The following is a 22,500-nucleotide window of genomic DNA, read 5'->3' on the forward strand; positions in this document are numbered from 1 at the left end:
TCAGGTGTGGGTTAGGTTTGGTTATGGCTGTGTATAGTCAGGTGTGGGTTAGGTTTGATTATGGCTGTGGATAGTCAGGTGTGGGTTAGGTTTGGTTATGGCTGTGTATAGTCAGGTGTGGGTTAGGTTTGGTTATGGCTGTGTGGGTTAGGTTTGGTTATGGCTGTGTATAGTCAGGTGTGGGTTAGGTTTGGTTATGGCTGTGTATAGTCAGGTGTGGGTTAGGTTTGGTTATGGCTGTGTATAGTCAGGTGTGGGTTAGGTTTGGTTATGGCTGTGTATAGTCAGGTGTGGGTTAGGTTTGGTTATGGCTGTGTATAGTCAGGTGTGGGTTAGGTTTGGTTATGGCTGTGTATAGTCAGGTGTGGGTTAGGTTTGGTTATGGCTGTGTGGGTTAGGTTTGGTTATGGCTGTGTATAGTCAGGTGTGGGTTAGGTTTGGTTATGGCTGTGTATAGTCAGGTGTGGGTTAGGTTTGGTTATGGCTGTGTATAGTCAGGTGTGGGTTAGGTTTGGTTATGGCTGTGTGGGTTAGGTTTGGTTATGGCTGTGTATAGTCAGGTGTGGGTTAGGTTTGGTTATGGCTGTGTATAGTCAGGTGTGGGTTAGGTTTGGTTATGGCTGTGTGGGTTAGGTTTGGTTATGGCTGTGTATAGTCAGGTGTGGGTTAGGTTTGGTTATGGCTGTGTATAGTCAGGTGTGGGTTAGGTTTGGTTATGGCTGTGTGGGTTAGGTTTGGTTATGGCTGTGTGTAGTCAGGTGTGGGTTAGGTTTGGTTATGGCTGTGGATAGTCAGGTGTGGGTTAGGTTTGGTTATGGCTGTGTGGGTTAGGTTTGGTTATGGCTGTGTGTAGTCAGGTGTGGGTTAGGTTTGGTTATGGCTGTGTATAGTCAGGTGTGGGTTAGGTTTGGTTATGGCTGTGTATAGTCAGGTGTGGGTTAGGTTTGGTTATGGCTGTGTATAGTCAGGTGTGGGTTAGGTTTGGTTATGGCTGTGTGGGTTAGTTTTGGGTTAGGTTTGGTTATGGCTGTGTGGGTTAGGTTTGGTTATGGCTGTGTATAGTCAGGTGTGGGTTAGGTTTGGTTATGGCTGTGTGGGTTAGGTTTGGGTTAGGTTTGGTTATGGCTGTGTGGGTTAGGTTTGGTTATGGCTGTGTATAGTCAGGTGTGGGTTAGGTTTGGTTATGGCTGTGTGGGTTAGGTTTGGTTATGGCTGTGTATAGTCAGGTGTGGGTTAGGTTTGGTTATGGCTGTGTGGGTTAGGTTTGGTTATGGCTGTGGATAGTCAGGTGTGGGTTAGGTTTGGTTATGGCTGTGTATAGTCAGGTGTGGGTTAGGTTTGGTTATGGCTGTGGATAGTCAGGTGTGGGTTAGGTTTGGTTATGGCTGTGTGGGTTAGGTTTGGTTATGGCTGTGTATAGTCAGGTGTGGGTTAGGTTTGGTTATGGCTGTGTATAGTCAGGTGTGGGTTAGGTTTGGTTATGGCTGTGTATAGTCAGGTGTGGGTTAGGTTTGGTTATGGCTGTGTATAGTCAGGTGTGGGTTAGGTTTGGTTATGGCTGTGTATAGTCAGGTGTGGGTTAGGTTTGGTTATGGCTGTGTATAGTCAGGTGTGGGTTAGGTTTGGTTATGGCTGTGTATAGTCAGGTGTGGGTTAGGTTTGGTTATGGCTGTGTATAGTCAGGTGTGGGTTAGGTTTGGTTATGGCTGTGTATAGTCAGGTGTGGGTTAGGTTTGGTTAATGCTGTGTATAGTCAGGTGTGGGTTAGGTTTGGTTATGGCTGTGTATAGTCAGGTGTGGGTTAGGTTTGGTTATGGCTGTGTGTAGTCAGGTGTGGGTTAGGTTTGGTTATGGCTGTGTATAGTCAGGTGTGGGTTAGGTTTGGTTATGGCTGTGGATAGTCAGGTGTGGGTTAGGTTTGGTTATGGCTGTGTATAGTCAGGTGTGGGTTAGGTTTGGTTATGGCTGTGTGGGTTAGGTTTGGTTATGGCTGTGTATAGTCAGGTGTGGGTTAGGTTTGGTTATGGCTGTGTATAGTCAGGTGTGGGTTAGGTTTGGTTATGGCTGTGTATAGTCAGGTGTGGGTTAGGTTTGGTTATGGCTGTGTATAGTCAGGTGTGGGTTAGGTTTGGTTATGGCTGTGTATAGTCAGGTGTGGGTTAGGTTTGGTTATGGCTGTGTGGGTTAGGTTTGGTTATGGCTGTGTGGGTTAGGTTTGGTTATGGCTGTGTATAGTCAGGTGTGGGTTAGGTTTGGTTATGGCTGTGTATAGTCAGGTGTGGGTTAGGTTTGGTTATGGCTGTGTATAGTCAGGTGTGGGTTAGGTTTGGTTATGGCTGTGTGGGTTAGGTTTGGTTATGGCTGTGTATAGTCAGGTGTGGGTTAGGTTTGGTTATGGCTGTGTATAGTCAGGTGTGGGTTAGGTTTGGTTATGGCTGTGTGGGTTAGGTTTGGTTATGGCTGTGTATAGTCAGGTGTGGGTTAGGTTTGGTTATGGCTGTGTATAGTCAGGTGTGGGTTAGGTTTGGTTATGGCTGTGTGGGTTAGGTTTGGTTATGGCTGTGTGTAGTCAGGTGTGGGTTAGGTTTGGTTATGGCTGTGGATAGTCAGGTGTGGGTTAGGTTTGGTTATGGCTGTGTATAGTCAGGTGTGGGTTAGGTTTGGTTATGGCTGTGTGGGTTAGGTTTGGTTATGGCTGTGTGTAGTCAGGTGTGGGTTAGGTTTGGTTATGGCTGTGTGGGTTAGGTTTGGTTATGGCTGTGTATAGTCAGGTGTGGGTTAGGTTTGGTTATGGCTGTGTATAGTCAGGTGTGGGTTAGGTTTGGTTATGGCTGTGTATAGTCAGGTGTGGGTTAGGTTTGGTTATGGCTGTGTGGGTTAGTTTTGGGTTAGGTTTGGTTATGGCTGTGTGGGTTAGGTTTGGTTATGGCTGTGTATAGTCAGGTGTGGGTTAGGTTTGGTTATGGCTGTGTGGGTTAGGTTTGGGTTAGGTTTGGTTATGGCTGTGTGGGTTAGGTTTGGTTATGGCTGTGTATAGTCAGGTGTGGGTTAGGTTTGGTTATGGCTGTGTGGGTTAGGTTTGGTTATGGCTGTGTATAGTCAGGTGTGGGTTAGGTTTGGTTATGGCTGTGTGGGTTAGGTTTGGTTATGGCTGTGGATAGTCAGGTGTGGGTTAGGTTTGGTTATGGCTGTGTATAGTCAGGTGTGGGTTAGGTTTGGTTATGGCTGTGGATAGTCAGGTGTGGGTTAGGTTTGGTTATGGCTGTGTATAGTCAGGTGTGGGTTAGGTTTGGTTATGGCTGTGTATAGTCAGGTGTGGGTTAGGTTTGGTTATGGCTGTGTATAGTCAGGTGTGGGTTAGGTTTGGTTATTGCTGTGGATAGTCAGGTGTGGGTTAGGTTTGGTTATGGCTGTGGATAGTCAGGTGTGGGTTAGGTTTGGTTATGGCTGTGTGGGTTAGGTTTGGTTATGGCTGTGGATAGTCAGGTGTGGGTTAGGTTTGGTTATGGCTGTGGATAGTCAGGTGTGGGTTAGGTTTGGTTATTGCTGTGTATAGTCAGGTACACTACATGACCAGCAGTATGTGGACACCTGCTCATCGAACATCTCATTCCAAAATCATGGGCATTAATATGGAGTTGGTCCCCCCTTTGCTGCTATAACAGCCTCCACTCTTCTGGGAAGGCTTTCCACTAGATGTTGGAACATTGCTGCGGGGACTTGCATCCATTCAGCCACAAGAGCATTAGTGATGTCGGGTGCTCGATGAGGTTAAGGTCAGGGCTCTGTGCAGGCCAGTCATGTTCTTCCACACCGATCTCAACAAACCCTTTCTGTATGGACCTCGCTTTGTGCATGGGGGCATTGTCATGCAGAAACAGGAAAGGGCCTTAACCCAAACTGTTGCCACAAAGTTGGAAGCACAGAACCTTCTAGAATGTCATTGTATGCTGTAGCGTTAAGGTTTCCCTTCACTGGAACTAAGTGGCCTCACCCGAACCATGAAAAACAGCCCCAGACCATTATTTTTCCTCCACCAAACTTTACAGTTGGCACTATGCATTGGGGCAGGTAGCATTCTCCTGGCATCCGCCAAACCCAGATTCGTCTGTCGGACTGCCAGATGGTGAAGTGTGATTCATCACCCCAGAGAACGGGTTTTCACTGCTCCAGAGTCCAATGGCAGCGAGCTTTACACCACTCCAGCCGACGCTTGGCATTTAACATGGTGATCTTAGGCTTGTGTGCGGCTGCTCGGCCATGGAAACCCATTTCATGAAGCTCCCGACAAACAGTTATTGTGCTGATGTTGCTTCCAGAGGCAGTTTGGAACTATGCACTACGCGCTTCAGCACTCGGCGGTCCCGTTCTGTGAGCTTGTGTGGTCTACCACTTCGCGGCTGAGCCGTTGTTGCTCCTAGACGTTTCCACTTCACAATAACAGCCCTTACAGTTGACCGGGGCAGCTCTAGCAGGGCAGAAAGTTGACGAACTGACTTTTTGGAAAGGTGACATCCTATGATGGTGCCACGTTGAAAGTCACTGAGCTCTTCAGTAAGGCAATTTTATTTCCAATGTTTGTCTGTGGAGATTGCATGGCTGTGTCCTCGATTTTATACACCTGTCAGCAACGGCGTGGCTGAAATAGCAGAATCCACTAATTTGAAGGCGTGTCCACATACTTTTGAATATATAGTGTATATGTAATGATACTTCATAACAGAGGGATTAAGAACAACAAATCAATACACAATATGTTTACAGGGTGCTGGTAAATCTACAGGACCAACAGTTGAATACAGGAACACCATATATGGTCCCACTCACCCAAGTTATACTGCTGCACCTGGCTGATGTATCCGTATTGAGGGCAGTGTCCAAACAGCACCAGCATGACCGGACTACCGCCCTCCAGCAGGGGGGGCACTACGTGGGCAGAGTGTCCCACCACGGCCCACTGATCCTGGGATCGGGCGGAGAGGGACACCCAGGTCTGGTTCTGGATGTGGAACACCCACAGCTGGCTGGTCACGTTGCCAGTAGAGTCTATTTTCCCTCCGTACATGTAGATCTTCCCCTGGGTTAGAGGAGGAACAGGATGTTAGACAGGACAGGTACATGTAGATATTCCCCTGGGTTAGAGAAGGAACAGGATGTTAGACAGGACAGGTACATGTAGATCTTCCCCTGGGTTAGAGAAGGAACAGGATGTTAGACAGGAGGACAGGTACATGTAGATATTCCCCTGGGTTAGGGGAGGAACAGGATGTTAGACAGGAGGACAGGTACATGTAGATATTCCCCTGGGTTAGAGGAGGAACAGGATGTTAGACAGGACAGGTACATGTAGATATTCCCCTGGGTTAGGGGAGGAACAGGATGTTAGACAGGACAGGTACATGTAGATATTCCCCTGGGTTAGAGAAGGAACAGGATGTTAGACAGGACAGGTACATGTAGATATTCCCCTGGGTTAGAGGAGGAACAGGATGTTAGACAGGAGGACAGGTTATGACAGGTTATAATATGACATTAGGGAGACGGACAGGAGATGGCAAGATCTTAGGTCTCGTAACACAACAGATAACAACAGGAATTTAGCTGACATCACAACACATTATGGGGAAAAGCACTAACAGGCCATCTACCACAGGGTGAAAGAGATTTTTGAGAATTGATGTTTGAGGTCAGCACCAAGGCAAAGCTTCTAACAAAGCAAGCGTAAGTGTATTCTACAGAGTATTCTACTATTGCCAACTAAATAGTACTTTGTCAATATTACTACAGATGAACCACTATGTCCATAGAGCCCATACCTCATGTAGTGCCAGAGAGTGTCCGTATCGTCCCATGACTGAGTTGACAGAGCGGTTGAGAGACAGCCAGCGCTGGGAGCTGAGGTTATACCTGGGAGGAGAGAGAGAAGTTTAGGACCACTGAGAAAAGCATCACAGGTCAGGACCAGGTAGGCAAGGACCAGGACCAGGACCAGGACCAGGACCAGGAAGGCCAGGACCAGGAAGGCCAGGACCAGGAAGGCCACGACCAGGACCAGGTAGGCCAGGGCCAGGACCAGGTAGGACAGGACCAGGACCAGGTAGGCCAGGGCCAGGTAGGCCAGGACCAGGACCAGGTAGGACAGGACCAGGACCAGGTAGGCCAGGGCCAGGTAGGCCAGGACCAGGACCAGGACCAGGTAGGCCAGGACCAGGACCAGGTAGGCCAGGACCAGGTAGGCCAGGACCAGGACCAGGACCAGGTAGGCCAGGACCAGGACCAGGACCAGGACCAGGTAGGCCAGGACCAGGACCAGGACCAGGACCAGGTAGGCCAGGACCAGGTAGGACAGGACCAGGACCAGGAAGACCAGGACCAGGTAGGCCAGGACCAGCACCAGGTGGACCAGGACCAGGTAGACCAGGACCAGGTAGGCCAGGACCAGGTAGGCCCAGTGGGGTGTGGTTACATTATGGGTCCGTTTCCTACTAAAATAAGATTCTCCATTGAGTTTGCATTTGATGGGGGCAAGAGGTCCGGGGGCAAGAGGTCCGGGGGCAAGACCCCCCCCCCGGGACAATATTTTTGTAGAACGACTATAAGGTATTTTCTTTATCTTAAAATCTTTATTACTTTCCAACCCGTTCCCTAATTGGAGTAAACTAGTGAACAACAATGCCTCTACTTCCAGCTTATACATACTATATACATTTTATGGACACAGTCAACTTGACAATAATTCTATTATGTTTGTTTTTACTCCTGAAATTCCTCTACCCTCAACCTCTCCGATTGTTTTCATGACGTCCATCCGGTTTGCTTCTAAATGCCATATCTTTCTTATATCTTTATTAAAATTATAAGTTTTGAAACCAGCGTCATTTTGTGTATCAGTTCATAAACACTATGCCATGGAATAAGGTACGTCAAAAATCTCTTCCCAATTATTTTGCAATCTATATGGGACGGCTGTCAATCCTTTGGTCCTTAAATTAAACTGGTATACTTTTTTATTTATCACAATTTTCTTTAACCAATTATGTTCTTTAATGCAGGGCCTGTACGGACCACTATTCACCTCTGATCCAACAGACAAGTTCCTTACTTTCTCCCCCTTCCACTTTCCTCTTCCATGCCGCAATTATTTGGTTGTAATTTTGGATAGAGCAGACATTTCCATATGTTTTTGTTAGCTGCATGTTAGCTGCATAACTCCACCAGTCCTACCGATGATATCATTTACCAAGATTGGTTTTTTATCAATTAGTATATTTGAGTTTAACCGCAATATTTGTTGCATTATTTGTTCTGTCGTTTCTGGAGGATTAAATTGAAATTGCAACCAACTTTCTATGGCTTGTTTTAGAAAAAGTGATATTTGGGAGATTATTTCCTTTTCAAATAACTGAAAGTGAGAGGTTGCAATCTGAATAAAGGGAAAAAGGGCTTTCTTGAACATTGGGTGAGACAATCTTGCTAATTTGCTAGAGAACCAGTTGGGATTTAAGTATAACTTTTGTATGACTGAAGCTTTTAGTGATGGGTCTAATGCTTTAATATTTACACTTCTGGTGACTTTTCATAAAGACATTCTACTCCATTGTATTACGTTGCCACCATCTGATTGGGCGCTGAGATGATGGAGGCTCGTGGCTCTCATTTGCACCACTGCTCTGTTTGTTACAAATACTCACTGGCCAGTTAATTAGGTACACCCATCTAGTACTGGGTCAGACCCCCATTTGCCTCCAGAACAGCCTAAATTCTTTCAGGGCATGGATTCTACAAGTCGGACATGTTTCACAGTGATATTGGTCCGTGCTGACGAGATGGCATAACAGTTGCAGCAGATTGGACGGCAGATTGGACAGCAGATTGGACAGCAGATTGGACGGCAGATTGGACGGCAGATTGGTCGGCAGATTGGACGGCAGATTGGACGGCAGATTGGACAGCAGATTGGACAGCGGTACACTACCACCACCAGCCTGTACCGTTGACACCAGGCAAAATGGGTTGATGGACTCATGCTGCTTAAGCCAAATCCTGACTCTGTCATCACCATGACGCAACAGGAAACAGGATTTGTCGGACCAGGCGATGTATTTCCACTCCTCAGTTGTCCAGTGTTGGTGATGGCGTGCCCACTGGAGACGATTCTTCTTGTTTTTAGCTGATAGGAGTGGAACCCGGTGTGATCGTCTGCTGCAATAACCCATCCATGACAAGGACCGACGAGCTGTGCGTTCCGAGATGCCGATCCGCACTCCATTGTTGTACTGCGTCATTATTTGTCTGTTTGTAGCCTGCCTGTTAGCTTGCACAGTTCTTGTCATTCTCCTTCGACCTCTCCCATCAACGAGTAGCTATCGCCCAGAGGACTGCCGCTGACTGGATGTGTTTTGTTTGTCCAACCATTCTCTGGAAATCCTAGACACTGTCGTGCGTGAAAAGCCCAGGAGGCCGGCCGTTTCTGAGATACTGGATCTGGCGCGACTGGCACTGACGATCATACCACGCTCAAAGTCGCTTAGGTCACTCCTTTTGCCCATTCTAATGTTCAATCGAAGAGTAACTGAATGCCTCAAAGCCTGTCTGCCTGCTTTATGTAGCAAGCCACGGCCACGTGACTCACTGTCTGTAGGAGCGATTCATTTTCGTAAACAGGGTGGTGTACCTAATAAACTGGACAGTGAGTGTAGAGTGCAACTTGTCACTCTGATCTTAAAGGGATAATGTGAGACCAAATGATCCAAATGAGGGAAACATTCTGGTCTTAGAACAGCCAACAGCAATAAACACTGTGGAGAGATATAATATAATAGCTATCCCACCTGGACAAGAGGAAAACCTACAGTTGAAGTCAGAAGTTTACATACACCTTAGCCAAATATATTTAAACTCAGTTTTTCACAATTCCTGACATTTAATCCTAGTAAAAATTCCCTGTCTTAGGTCAGATAGGATCACCACTTTATTTTAAGAATGTGAAATGTCAGAATAATAGTAGAGAGAATGATTTATTTCAGCTTTTATTTCTTTCATCACATTCCCAGTGGGTCAGAAGTTTACATACACTCAATTAGTATTTGGTAGCATTGCCTTTAAATTGTTTAACTTGGGTCAAACGTTTCGGGTAGCCTTCCACAAGCTTCCCACAATAAGTTGGGTGAATTTTGGCCCATTCCTCCTGACAGAGCTGGTGTAACTGAGTCAGGTTTGTAGGCCTCCTTGCTCGCACACGCTTTTTCAGTTCTGCCCACACATTTTCTATTGGATTGAGGTCAGGGCTTTGTGATGGCCACTCCAATACCTTGACTTTGTTGTCCTTAAGCCATTTTGCCACAACTTTGGAAGTATGCTTGGGGTCATTGTCCATTTTGGAAGACCCATTTGCGACCAAGCTTTAACTTCCTGACTGATGTCTTGAGATGTTGCTTCAATATATCCACATCATTTTCCTTCCTCATGATGCCATCTATTTTGTGAAGTGCACCAGTCCCTCCTGCAGCAAAGCACCCCCACAGCATGATGCTGCCACCCCTGTGCTTCACGGTTGGGATGGTGTTCTTCGGCTTGCAAGCGACCCCCTTTTTCCTCCAAACATAACGATGATCATTATGGCCAAACAGTTCTATTTTTGTTTCATCAGACCAGAGGACATTTCTCCAAAAAGTACCATCTTTGTCGCCATGTGCAGTTGCAAACCGTAGTCTGGCTTTTTTATAGCGGTTTTGGAGCAGTGGCTTCTTCCTTGCTGAGCGGCCTTTCAGGTTTTTTTATTTATTAAATTTTTATTTTACCTTTATTTAACGACGCAAGTCAGTTAAGAACAAATTCTTATTTACAATGATGGCCTACACCGGCCAAACCCAGACGACGCTGGGCCATTTGTGCGCCGCCCTATGGGACTCCCAATCACGGCCGGTTGTCATACAGCCTGGAATCGGACCAGGGGGTCTGTAGTGACGCCTCAAGCACTGAGATGTAGTGCCTTAGACCGCTGCGCCACTCGGGAGCCCAGGTTATGCCGATATAGGACTTGTTTTATTTTGGCTATACATACTTTTGTACCTGTTTCCTCCAGCATCTTCACAAGGTCCTTTGCTGTTGTTCTGGGATTGATTTGCACTTTTTGCACCAAAGTATGTTCATCTCTAGGAGACAGAACGCATCTCCTTCCTGAGCGGTATGACGGCTGCGTGGTCCCATGGTGTTTATACTTGCGTACTATTGTTTGTACAGATGAACGTGGTAAATTCAGGCGTTTGGAAATTGCTCCCAAGAATGAACCATACTTGTGGAGGTCCACAATTTTTTGGGTTTGAAGGTAGGCCATGAAATGCATCCACAGGTACATCTCCAATTGACTCAAATTATGTCAATTAGCCTAGAAGCATCTAAAGCCATGACATAATTTTCTGGAATTTTCCAAGCTGTTTAAAGGCACAGTCAACTTAGTGTATGTAAACTTCTGACCCAATGGAATTGTGATACAGTGAATTATAAGTGAAATAATCTGTCTGTAAACAATTGTTGGAAGAATTACTTGTGTCATGCACAAAGTAGATGTCCTAACCGAAATTTGTGGAGTGGTTGAAAAACGAGTTTTAATGACTCCAACCTAAGTGTATGTAAACTTTCCGACTTCAACTTTATGTAAAAATGCTGTTCATTGACTACAGCTCAGCCTTCAACACCATAGTACACTCCAAGCTCATCATTAAGCTAAGTGTGCAACTGGGTCCTGTTGTGGTGAAGGTAGGAAACAACATCTCCACTTCGCCGATCCTCAACACTGGGGCCCCACAAGGGTGCGTACGCATATGAAATCAAATAACACATATGAAATCATGTAGTAACCAAAAAAGTGTTAAACAAATCAAATATATTTGAGATTCTTCAAATAGCCACCCTTTGCCTTAATGAGAGCTTTGCACACTCTTGGCATTCGTTGAACCAGCCTCGAAGGAGTTCCCACATATGCTGAGCACTTGTTGGCTGCTTTTCCTTCACTCTGCCGTCCGACTCATCCCAAACCATCTCAATTTGGTTGAGGTCAGGGGATTGTGGAGGCCAGGTCATCTGATGCAGCACTCCATCACTCTCCTTCTTGGTCAAATAGCCCTTACACAGCCTGGAGGTGTGTTTTGGGTCATTGTACTATTGAAAAACAAATGATAGTCCCACTAAGCGCAAACCAGATGGGATGGCGTATCGCTGCAGAATGCTGTGATAACGATGCTGGTTAAGTGTGCCTTGAAATCTAAATAAATAATTGACAGTGTCACCAGAAAAGCACCCCCACAATCATCACACCTCTTCCTCCATGCTTCACGGTGGGAACCACACATGCGGAGATCCTCCGTTCACCTACTCTGCGTATCACAAAGACACAGCGGTTGGAACAAAAAATCTCAAATTTGGACTCATCAGACCAAAGGACAGATTTCCACAGTCTAATGTCCATTGCTCGTATTTCTTGGCACAAGCAAGTCTCTTCTTATTATTGGTGTCCTTTAGTAGTGGTTTCTTTGCAGCAATCGACCATGAAGGCCTGATTCACACAGTCTCCTCTGAACAGTTGATGTTGAGATGTGTCTGTTACTTGAACTCTGTGAAGCATTTATTTGGGCTGCAATCTGAGGTGCAGTTAACTCTAATGAACTTATCCTCTGCAGCAGAGGTAACTCTGGTTCTTCCTTTCCTGTGGCGGTCCACATGAGAGCCAGTTTCATTATAGCGCTTGATGGTTTCTGCGATTTCACTTGAAGAAACTTTCAAAGTTCTTGACATTTTCCAGATTGACTGGCCTTCATGTCAAAGTAATGATGGACTGTCGTTTCTCTTTGCTTATTTGAGCAGTTCTTGCCATAATATGGACTTGGTCTTTTACCAAATAGGGCTATATTCTGTATACCCCCCTACCTTGTCACAACACAACTGATTGGCTCAAACGCATTAAGAAGGAAAGAAATTCCACAAATTAACAAGGCACACCTGTTAATTGAAATGCATTCCAGGTGACTACCTCATGAAGCCGGTTGAGAGAATGCCAAGAGTGTGCAAAGCTGTCATCAAAGCAAAGGGTGGCTATTTGAAAAATCTCAAATCTCAAATATATTTTGATTGTTTACACTTTTTTGGTAACTACATGATTCCATGTGTTATTTCATAGTTTGATGTCTTCACTATTAATCTACAATGTAGAAAATAGTACAAATAAAGAAAAACCCTTGAATGAGTAGGTGTTCTAAAACTTTTGACTGGTAGTGTTTATTCATACTCTGGACTGCGACATTGCTCGTCTTAATTCCATTATTTTACCTTTTAGATGTGTGTATTGTTGTGTATTGTTATTATATTATATTATATTATATATATATATATATACACACACACACACATACAGTGGGGAGAACAAAAATCCAGAAAATCACATTGTATGATTTTTAAGTAATTAATTTGCATTTTATTGCATGACATAAGTATTTGATCACCTACCAACCAGTAAGAATTCCGGCTCTCACAGACCTGTTAGTTTTTCTTTAAGAAGCCCTCCTGTTCTCCACTCATTACCTGTATTAACTGCACCTGTTTGAACTCGTTACCTGTATAAAAGACACCTGTCTACACACTCAATCAAACAGACTCCAACCTCTCCACAATGGCCAAGATCAGAGAGCTGTGTAAGGACATCAGGGATAGAATTGTAGAACTGCACAAGGCTGGGATGGGCTACAGGACAATAGGCAAGCAGCTTGGTGAGAAGGCAACAACTGTTGGCGCAATTATTAGAAAATGGAAGAAGTTCAAGATGACGGTCAATCACCCTCGGTCTGGGGCTCCATGCAAGATCTCACCTCGTGGGGCATCAATGATCATGAGGAAGGTGAGGGATCAGCCCAGAACTACACAGCAGGACCTGGTCAATGACCTGAAGAGAGCTGGGACCACAGTCTCAAAGAAAACCATTAGTAACACACTACGCCGTCATGGATTAAAATCCTGCAGCGCATGCAAGGTCCCCCTGCTCAAGCCAGCGCATGTCCAGGCCCCTCTGAAGTTTGCCAATGACCATCTGGATGATCCAGAGAAGGAATGGGAGAAGGTCATGTGGTCTGATGAGACAAAAATAGAGCTTTTTGGTCTAAACTCCACTCGCCGTGTTTGGAGGAAGAAGAAGGATGAGTACAACCCCAAGAACACCATCCCAACCGTGAAGCATGGAGGTGGAAACATCATTCTTTGGGGATGCTTTTATGCAAAGGGGACAGGACGACTGCACCGTATTGAGGGGAAGATGGATGGGGCCATGTATCGCGAGATCTTGGCCAACAACCTCCTTCCCTCAGTAAGAGCATTGAAGATGGGTCGTGGCTGGGTCTTCCAGCATGACAATGACCCGAAACACACAGTCAGGGCAACTAAGGAGTGGCTCCGTAAGAAGCATCTCAAGGTCCTGGAGTGTCCTAGCCAGTCTCCAGACCTGAACTCAATAGAAAATCTTTGGAGGGAGCTGAAAGTCTGTATTGCCCAGCGACAGCCCCGAAACCTGAAGGATCTGGAGAAGGTCTGTATGGAGGAGTGGGCCAAAATCCCTGCTGCAGTGTGTGCAAACCTGGTCAAGACCTACAGGAAACGTATGATCTCTGTAATTGCAAACAAAGGTTTCTGTACCAAATATTAAGTTCTGCTTTTCTGATGTATCAAATACTTTTGTCATGCAATAAAATGCAAATTAATTACTTAAAAATCATACAATGTGATTTTCTGGATTTTAGAATCTGTCTCTCACAGTTGAAGTGTACCTATGATAAAAATTACAGACCTCTACATGCTTTGTAAGTAGGAAAACCTGCAAAATCGGCAGTATATCAAATACTTGTTCTCCCCACTGTATATACATACATATATATATATATATACATATATTATTACATATTACTACACTGTTGAAGAAACACAAGCATTTCACTACACCCGCAATAACATCTGCTAAATATATGTGTATGCGACCAATAACATTTAATTTGATTTTGATATGATGGTTATTATATTAATATTTGCACATAAAAGCATTTCCACTGCAATTTCTAGCATAATTCATTTTACAGTTGAAAAAAATAGCTAGTTTTGTCGATATTTGTAGAGTTTTACCAAACAGGTTGGATGGAAGCATAGTTACTGGTAGTAAACATTTATGGAAAAGAAACTGAAATTCTATTTTAAAAAAATCACATCAAAATGTGTCAAAAACATGTGAAATCTGAAAATAAATATTTTTGTATTTCGCTATCAGCAGCATCACATTTCTGTGGGTTTTCTATGCATGAAGAACATTAACTTACTTTTAGTAATATTTGGTTGTCCTTCTGGTTTCATTTGGAGAGATTTTTACTTCTTTAGAATGGAAGAATGGTAGTCAATGGCAGTATTCTGACCTAATAAACCACACATTTTTTGTCAATATATAAATTCTTGCTCTTTTGATGTTTAGAGGGAACATCACAGTTACTTGTGGAGTAATTAGTTGTCCATATTTGCAGTATTTGGAAAGGAAACCTACTCGTCTATCGGTATATGAACCTTACCCTGTCTTAGTTTAGCAACCCTTTCAGCCTATTGATGGTTTCTGTTTCAGAAGGCAACTGATTCTACAATAATCATATTGACACACAAATACTACTAAGAGTTACATTGGGGTCTAAGGAAATGTACTATGTAGGGTTTGACATGATTATTTAGCTTAGGACCTGTACAGGATGACATTTTGGCAACCATGGGTCTCGCAGGGTTAAGCCCTTTTTCTACTTCCCCCAACTAAGTTGAAGGTAGTTTAGTGAGCCATTGCTAATTAGCGTTAGCGCAATGATTGGAAGTCTATGGGAACACCAGACTTCCGGTCACTGTGCTAACACTAGTTAGCAATTGTGCTACAGCTAGTTAGCAACTTCCTTCAAAATGGTATCCATGAATTCATCTGACGCTAGGTAAGTAGAAAAAGGGCTTATAGGCCCAAATCTCACACTATCCACTTAAAAGCACGTTTCGGCAGAAGAAATCCTTCACGCCGGAAAAGGAGCAATTGTCCTGGTACAGAGCTGGTATTTAATATACACACAGTACTTAGCTAATATGTGATGTAATGATGTCTAGTACTTACGCTTTGACCATCTGGTAGTCTGAGGAGTTGAAAACATAACCCCCGATGACCCACATGACCCCCTGATCCACTACGGCCTTGTGGGAAGCCCTGGCCAGCCCTGGCTCGGGGTACTCTTCCCGCTGCCAGAACGAAGAGTTGGCCGGGACGGACACAGAGCAGTCTGGACCTGATGGGGGAAAGAAGACGTACATGTTAGAGCCTGACTCCCTTATTGGGCTTCACAAACTTCACAGGAAATAAAGTTATTTTAGTCCACTTTTACTATGATAATTTGATGTCTTTGTGTCCATATGTCTTTTATTTCAGACATTTTGCAGAAACACCATCTATTGCCCGGAGTATCATCTAAGGTAAGTCTAAAAACTCAGTGAATTTAACCTCATCTTAATATGTGACCCGTTTCAGGAAGCACGTCACTACATCACAGGAGAGGCATTTGATTTGTTTTCTTTTTGGGTTTTTTATGATCAAAATGCGTTTTCTGGGGCAGAAATGCCTTCTGGAACATGTGAACTTTCATGTGCCTTAATAACAAACGTCCATCTGTAAATACGAATAAAATGGTTAAATTATGAGCCTAGTTGGTTTAGCCACAGAAAAAGACAGGAACCTTCCAGCTAGCCATGATTGGCTGAGATAATCAATGGGCGGGACATCCCGGGAGATGAGTTTGGATTGGTCTGCCATGTAGCATGCTTCTGTCTATAACATGAGCTGCTCAGTATATGTTGATAGTCCTTTCTACTGCAGCGTTTTTGAAAGATATGTTAGCAATCGAGAACTACAAATTTAGCAGGCACTATCGACAGATCAGTTGGAAAAAGTGATGGGCTACTTTCTGCACAAGCCACGGTCATTGTGAACCGGAGTGACTTGACACAACGCTGGCCAAAAAAGATGTAGCTACAAACAAAACAGAGTTAAATGGTTCCAGTCTGCCGTGAAGCGTTCATCCATGTATACGGGTAAGTCTAGCTACATTTTCAGATATTATATGTATCTAATTTTGTCATAAAAGTCGTTTTCATTGCAAGTTAGCTAGCTAGCGAACATTATTTTGTTGGCTCGCCAGCTAACGTTGTGTATGATCTGTGTAGTAATATTATTCGAATCAGAAATCCTTTTGTATTGCTAGTTATAGCCTAATGTTAGCTAGCTAACATTGAACCTAGTTTGTTAGCTTTAGCTACCTGCAGATTCATACTACAGCTATGACAATGTTTGTATTGGTAGTAGTATGAGTTGGGATTAAGCCGGTTCATTGTTTAGTTAGCTAAAAAAGACTCCACTTCGCCAGATGATTACATGACCCGTCAAGTTAGCCAGGTGTGTCTGGGGGTGATTACAGCCATCTATTGTATTTCATGAACATGTGTACATGTCTAGACAATAGTGACCCATCCACTTAGCTAGATGTGGCTGGGGGTTGGTTATAACATTTCTTTCACATGACCCATCAATTTACTGTGTCGGGTAAACGTCATCTAATAATGATACAAATATTTATGAAATATTTTTATCTGGACACATTCTGTTTTTGATATTGCTACTATGCAAGTAACCATTTCACTGTACTGTTTACACCTTCTGTATCCTGTGCATGTGCCAAATAAAACATAGATTTCATTTGATATTGTGGTTAACAAAGACAGCAATGTGAACAACATGACCTGCACCAAAGTCGGATTAGGATATTGGCCAAGGACTAGATAGTGTATTTTTACCTGGAGTTTACCTTTTTGTAGGCTTTCTACTTTTACCACTTTTGGTCTTGAAATCTTTGGTTGTTTACTACACCACTTACTCTGTAGACAAAGAAGAGCTCTCCAGTAGGTGTACCAAAACATTCAAGGACCATTTTTATCAAAAGTGGGGTAACTGTAGTGTATGATATACAATTTTCTAGCTCTGAGTCTCAATGTAAAAAAACAAACACAATTTCAAATGTTGCTACAAAGGACCGAATCCAGGTGGTGGGTCACATATTCATAATGAAACACCAGACTGACAGCTAGTATAGTAATGTACTGCTGAACCCAGTCTCATGGCCCTTTAGATAATTAGTCCATTTGGAGTCTTACAGCATCAATAGGCCTACAGCTGATTATAATATCTCCACAGTATTGTCCAGTTAGAGCACCGTGACAGTGTAATGAGGGCTAAGACTGCAGCAGTCTGTTGGGATGAACACAGAGCTGCAATAGAGAGACCGGTTACCCAACGTTAGATTTAGTCACCTTCTCTGGCTGTTAAGAGCGCGTTCAGAACACCAGATGGCTTGATTTTATTAGTGCGTCTTTGAAAATTATGGTAATTAACAGACAGGAGCCATGGAAGCCTGGCAGGTTAATGACACAAATAACACGGCTGCTACAGGAACACTGTGATGATGTCATTTCATAGCGTCATAGTGTTGTGTGAACCAGGTTAAAGTTAGTAGAGAAGTGGCTTGGTGCCACAGAGTCTGCATTCCATTATGTCAAGGGAGATTACTGATGTTTATGGTAGAATGATTGATGGATATGATATACTGACTTGGGGGGAAAAGGGAATAACATCAGAGAAGGGAGTACCCACTGATGGTTAACAGATGAAACGTGTAACTGAAGCTATATAAACTGAGATATGTTCTTTGTTCAGTAGTTTGGAATAGCTAGAGGCAAAGCACTGTCTTTTGTTATGCGAACCATGGTACCTATTAAATATTTATATGAACTCCCCAGATAAGTGTTAAATATCTTCTTGCATCATGAATTACTTGACACCCGAGAAACTCATCATAACAGATTGGCGTCTAAACGAACAGGATGCAGTTCACAGCCGAACTAACAGGTAAGCAGACTTTCATTTTTTTTGATTATGTCAAATTCTGCTTATCTGTGGTGAAGCTGAGCTGTAACGAACTTTTAAAATTCAATATTTTGGAGGGGGACGATGAGTGGTATTGAGTTATTTAGTGAGATGTGAGGAGGATTATCAAATTAGACAATAACAGGGGGTGCTATGATTCTATGAAGGGTTTGGTCAGAGTAATGACTAAAAACAACAGAGGAGAAGGAGAATGGGTGTAACAAGATTGGGCGTAGGGCCTTTTAATGTGTACGACATTATATAACATAGGTCAGAGGTTCGAGTCCTCAACATGACGAGATTATGGAGTGTACGACATTATAAAATAGAATAAACATTGGTCATAGGTTCAAGTCTTGGTAAAAGGTTATAAAGGCCCTATAAAATGTATTTTGGTGTAGGTTTGAGGCCTAAATCAGAGAGATATAAGTAAGAGAGATATATTTTTCAGAGGTTCAAGTCCTCAAGGAATTATAATTGATTTACATTTGAAGAGGTTCAAGGCCTCAACCATGTTGTAAAAGAACTAAGAGAAATTAGTATTTTGTTTGAAGGTTTGAGTCCTTGGTAGAAAGAAGACATTAATGTGAAAAGTTGTGAGGTTCAAGTCCTCAGCTGGCTTAGGGATAAAGGTCAGAGCCCTTTATCATGATGTTCAAGTCATAAGCATTATAAAATGACTGGGTTCGAGGCCCTTTGATGTGTACAAAATGAAGGAGACTCAACCTCTGACAGGTAGAGTACTGATGTGAAGAGAAAATTAGTAACTAGTGAATTACTCAAAACGGCCAGGAGATGGAGAAGATGCAATGCAACATATTGAATCATAGCACCAAAAAGTCAAAATAGGCAAACGACATTTTAAATACAGAATGGGGATTTGATTTAAGTATTTAATTACTAATATTGCATGAACTAATAGCAGTAATGAATGACCAGCTTAGTAGACCGGTATCTGGAAAAACAGTCACCATTAAGAGTAAAGCAGAGCTTCATTTAACTCGAAGAGAGAAACAGGAAATGACAAAATTATTACAGGCAAATCTGCATTTAGAATAAGTCTCTTGTAAATTAAGTGAATTAGGATTTTTCAATGTGGGACCATATATCTTGGTGATTTATCCGCATGATAATGAGCAAGTTTTAATTTTTTAAGGGATAAATGACATATATACGCGAAAATATATAATTGACAATATCGTCGTAAGCAACAAGAAATGGGATTTACATTATATGAAAGAGGCGTATAACGCTTTAATGAGCGCACGATGGCAAGGAAACATAAGTAATAAGGAGAAAAATTCAGCTAACGAAGTTAAGGACAACATGGGCTATTTTATGAACAAAGAGCGGAAAGGACTTTTAATCTGAAATGGATTTGATAATTTGTTATAAGTTAGGATAAGATGTTACGATATATAACATAATTAAGTCATAGAATATCAAGGAGTGGAATGGAGACTGTTTTAGAGAGTAGGGGAAGTCCATTTTCTGGTTAAAAAGCATTAAAGTATTATTTGATGTGAGCGCCTAGAAGTTTCTAACGTTATATATACATATATATATATGTATTAACTTGCTCACCCAAACGTATGGATCATGGGTGGGGAAGTCATTAATATGGGTTTTCTAAGTTTGCACTGTTGTTAGATCCTTTGATAGAGATAAGATTTAAGAAATTAACTGCCCATTAGGTTGGAATTCACAGACGTAATTTATAATATAGTACGAAGCCGATTTAGGGTTTCCATTAAACTAACTATCATTGCGGAGCTGCAGTATTCTAATAATGGCGGATTGGTGGTTTCAGAAGAGCTGTGGCTATGATAGTAGTTGATAACAGGGGACATAGGATGTAGTTTACGACGCATAGAGAAACGAATGTCTTATCTTCATGGGAAGTGAAGCGAGGGAACTCAGAGAATAAAAGTTATATTAAACAAACACTAGGGATAACGAAGCAGAGTATGAAAGATAACATTGACTAGGAATATGGCAACTTTTGGTTGAGGTTTTCACACACTGTTGCTGGTATTTTGGCCCATTCCTCCATGCAGATCTCCTCTAGAGCAGTGATGTTTTGGGGCTGTCGCTGGGTAACACAGACTTTCAACTCCCTCCAAAGATTTTCTATGGGTTGAGATCTGGAGACTGGCTAGGCCACTCCAGGACCTTGAAATGCTTCTTACGAAGCCACTCCTTCGTTGTCCGGGCGGTGTGTTTGGGATCATTGTCATGCTGAAAGACCCAGCCACGTTTCATCTTCAATGCCCTTGCTGATGGAAGGAGGTTTTCACTCAAAATCTCACGATACATGGCCCCATTCATTCTTTCCTTTACACGGATCAGTCGTCCTGGTCCCTTTGCAGAAAAACAGCCCCAAAGCATGATGTTTCCACCCCCATGCTTCACAGTAGGTATGGTGTTCTTTGGATGCAACTCAGCATTCTTTGTCCTCCAAACACGACGAGTTGAGTTTTTACCAAAAAGTTCTATTTTGGTTTCATCTGACCATATGACATTCTCCCAATCCTCTTCTGGATCATCCAAATGCACTCTAGCAAACTTCAGACGGGCCTGGACATGTACTGGCTTAAGCAGGGGGACACGTCTGGCACTGCAGGATTTGAGTCCCTGGCAGCGTAGTGTTACTGATGGTAGGCTTTGTTACTTTGGTCCCAGCTCTCTGCAGGTCATTCACTAGGTCCCCCCGTGTGGTTCTGGGATTTTTGCTCACCGTTCTTGTGATCATTTTGACCCCACAGGGTGAGATCTTGCGTGGAGCCCCAGATCGAGGGAGATTATCAGTGGTCTTGTACGTCTTCCATTTCCTAATAATTGCTCCCACAGTTGATTTATTCAAACCAAGCTGCTTACCTATTGCAGATTCAGTCTTCCCAGCCTGGTGCAGGTCTACAATTTTGTTTCTGGTGTCCTTTGACAGCTCTTTGGTCTTGGCCATAGTGGAGTTTGGAGTGTGACTGTTTGAGGTTGTGGACAGGTGTCTTTTATACTGATAACAAGTTCAAACAGGTGCCATTAATACAGGTAACGAGTGGAGGACAGAGGAGCCTCTTAAAGAAGAAGTTACAGGTCTGTGAGAGCCAGATAATCTTGCTTGTTTGTAGGTGACCAAATACTTATTTTCCACCATAATTTGCAAATAAATTCATAAAAAATCCTACAATGTGATTTTCTGGATATTTTTTTTATCAATCTGTCTGTCATAGTTGACGTGTACCTATGATGAAAATTACAGGCCTCTCTCATCTTTTTAAGTGGGAGAACTTGCACAATTGGTGGCTGACTAAATACTTTTTTCCCCCACTGTATCGGATCATCAAGAACTTCAAGGAGAGAGGTTCAATTGTTGTGAAGAAGGCTTCAGGGTGCCCAAGAAAGTCCAGCAAGCACCAGGACCGTCTCCTAAAGTTGATTCAGCTGCGGGATCGGGGCACCCCCAGTGCAGAGCTTGCTCAGGAATGGCAGCAGGCAGGTGTGAGTGCATCTGCACGCACAGTGAGGCAAAGACTTTTGGAGGATGGCCTGGTGTCAAGAAGGGCAGCGAGGAAGCCACTTCTCTCCAGGAAAAACATCAGGGACAGACTGATATTCTGCAAAAGGTACAGGGATTGGACTGCTGAGGACTGGGGTAAAGTCATTTTCTCTGATGAATCCCCTTTCCGATTGTTTGGGGCATCCGGAAAAAAGCTTGTCCGGAGAAGACAAGGTGAGCGCTACCATCAGTCCTGTGTCATGCCAACAGTAAAGCATCCTGAGACCATTCATGTGTGGGGTTGCTTCTCAGCCAAGGGAGTGGGCTCACTCACAATTTAGCCTAAGAACACAGCCATGAATAAAGAATGGTACCAACACATCCTCCGAGAACAACTTCTCCCAACCATCTAAGAACAGTTTGGTGACGAACAATGCCTTTTCCAGCATGATGGAGCACCTTGCCATAAGGCAAAAGTGATAACTAAGTGGCTCGGGGAACAAAGCATCAACATTTTGGGTCCATGGTCAGGAAACTCCCCAGACCTTAATCCCACTGAGAACTTGTGGTCGATCCTCAAGAGGAGGGTGGACAAACAAAAACCCACAAATTCTGACAAACTCCAAGCATTGATTATGCAAGAATGGGCTGCCATCAGTCAGGATGTGGCCCAGAAGTTAATTGACAGCATGCCAGGGCGGATTGCAGAGGTCTTGAAAAAGAAGGGTCAACACTGCAAATATTGACTCTTTGCATAAACGTAATGTTATTGTCAATAAAAGCCTTTGACACTTATGGAATGCTTGTAATTATACTTCAGTATACCATAGTAACATCTGACAAAAATAACTAAAAACACTGAAGCAGCAAACTTTGTGAAGACCAATACTTGTGTCATTCTCAAAACTTTTGACCACGACTGTTTATACTATATTGTGTTCTATAATATTCTACTGTATCTTAGTCCATGCCACTCTGTCATTGCTTG

General features: G+C 43.3%; 1 protein-coding gene across 1 annotated transcript in view; it reads right to left on the reverse strand.

Moving 5' to 3' along the window:
• The window catches only part of LOC311103048 (attractin-like), a 92,855-nt gene that overhangs the window by 14,389 nt on the left and 55,966 nt on the right, over window positions 1-22,500 (reverse strand). Inside the window, exons 6-8 of the mRNA XM_084144552.1 lie at window positions 15,164-15,332; window positions 5,817-5,907; window positions 4,828-5,077 (exon numbers count right to left, since the gene is read on the reverse strand). Coding sequence (XP_084000678.1) covers window positions 4,828-5,077; window positions 5,817-5,907; window positions 15,164-15,332 — 510 coding nt within the window. The remainder of the gene's footprint in view (window positions 1-4,827; window positions 5,078-5,816; window positions 5,908-15,163; window positions 15,333-22,500) is intronic.

The sequence above is a fragment of the Coregonus lavaretus genome (genome assembly GCF_964263955.1).
Source record: "Coregonus lavaretus genome assembly, chromosome: 27".
Classification (NCBI taxonomy): Eukaryota; Metazoa; Chordata; class Actinopteri; order Salmoniformes; family Salmonidae; genus Coregonus; species Coregonus lavaretus.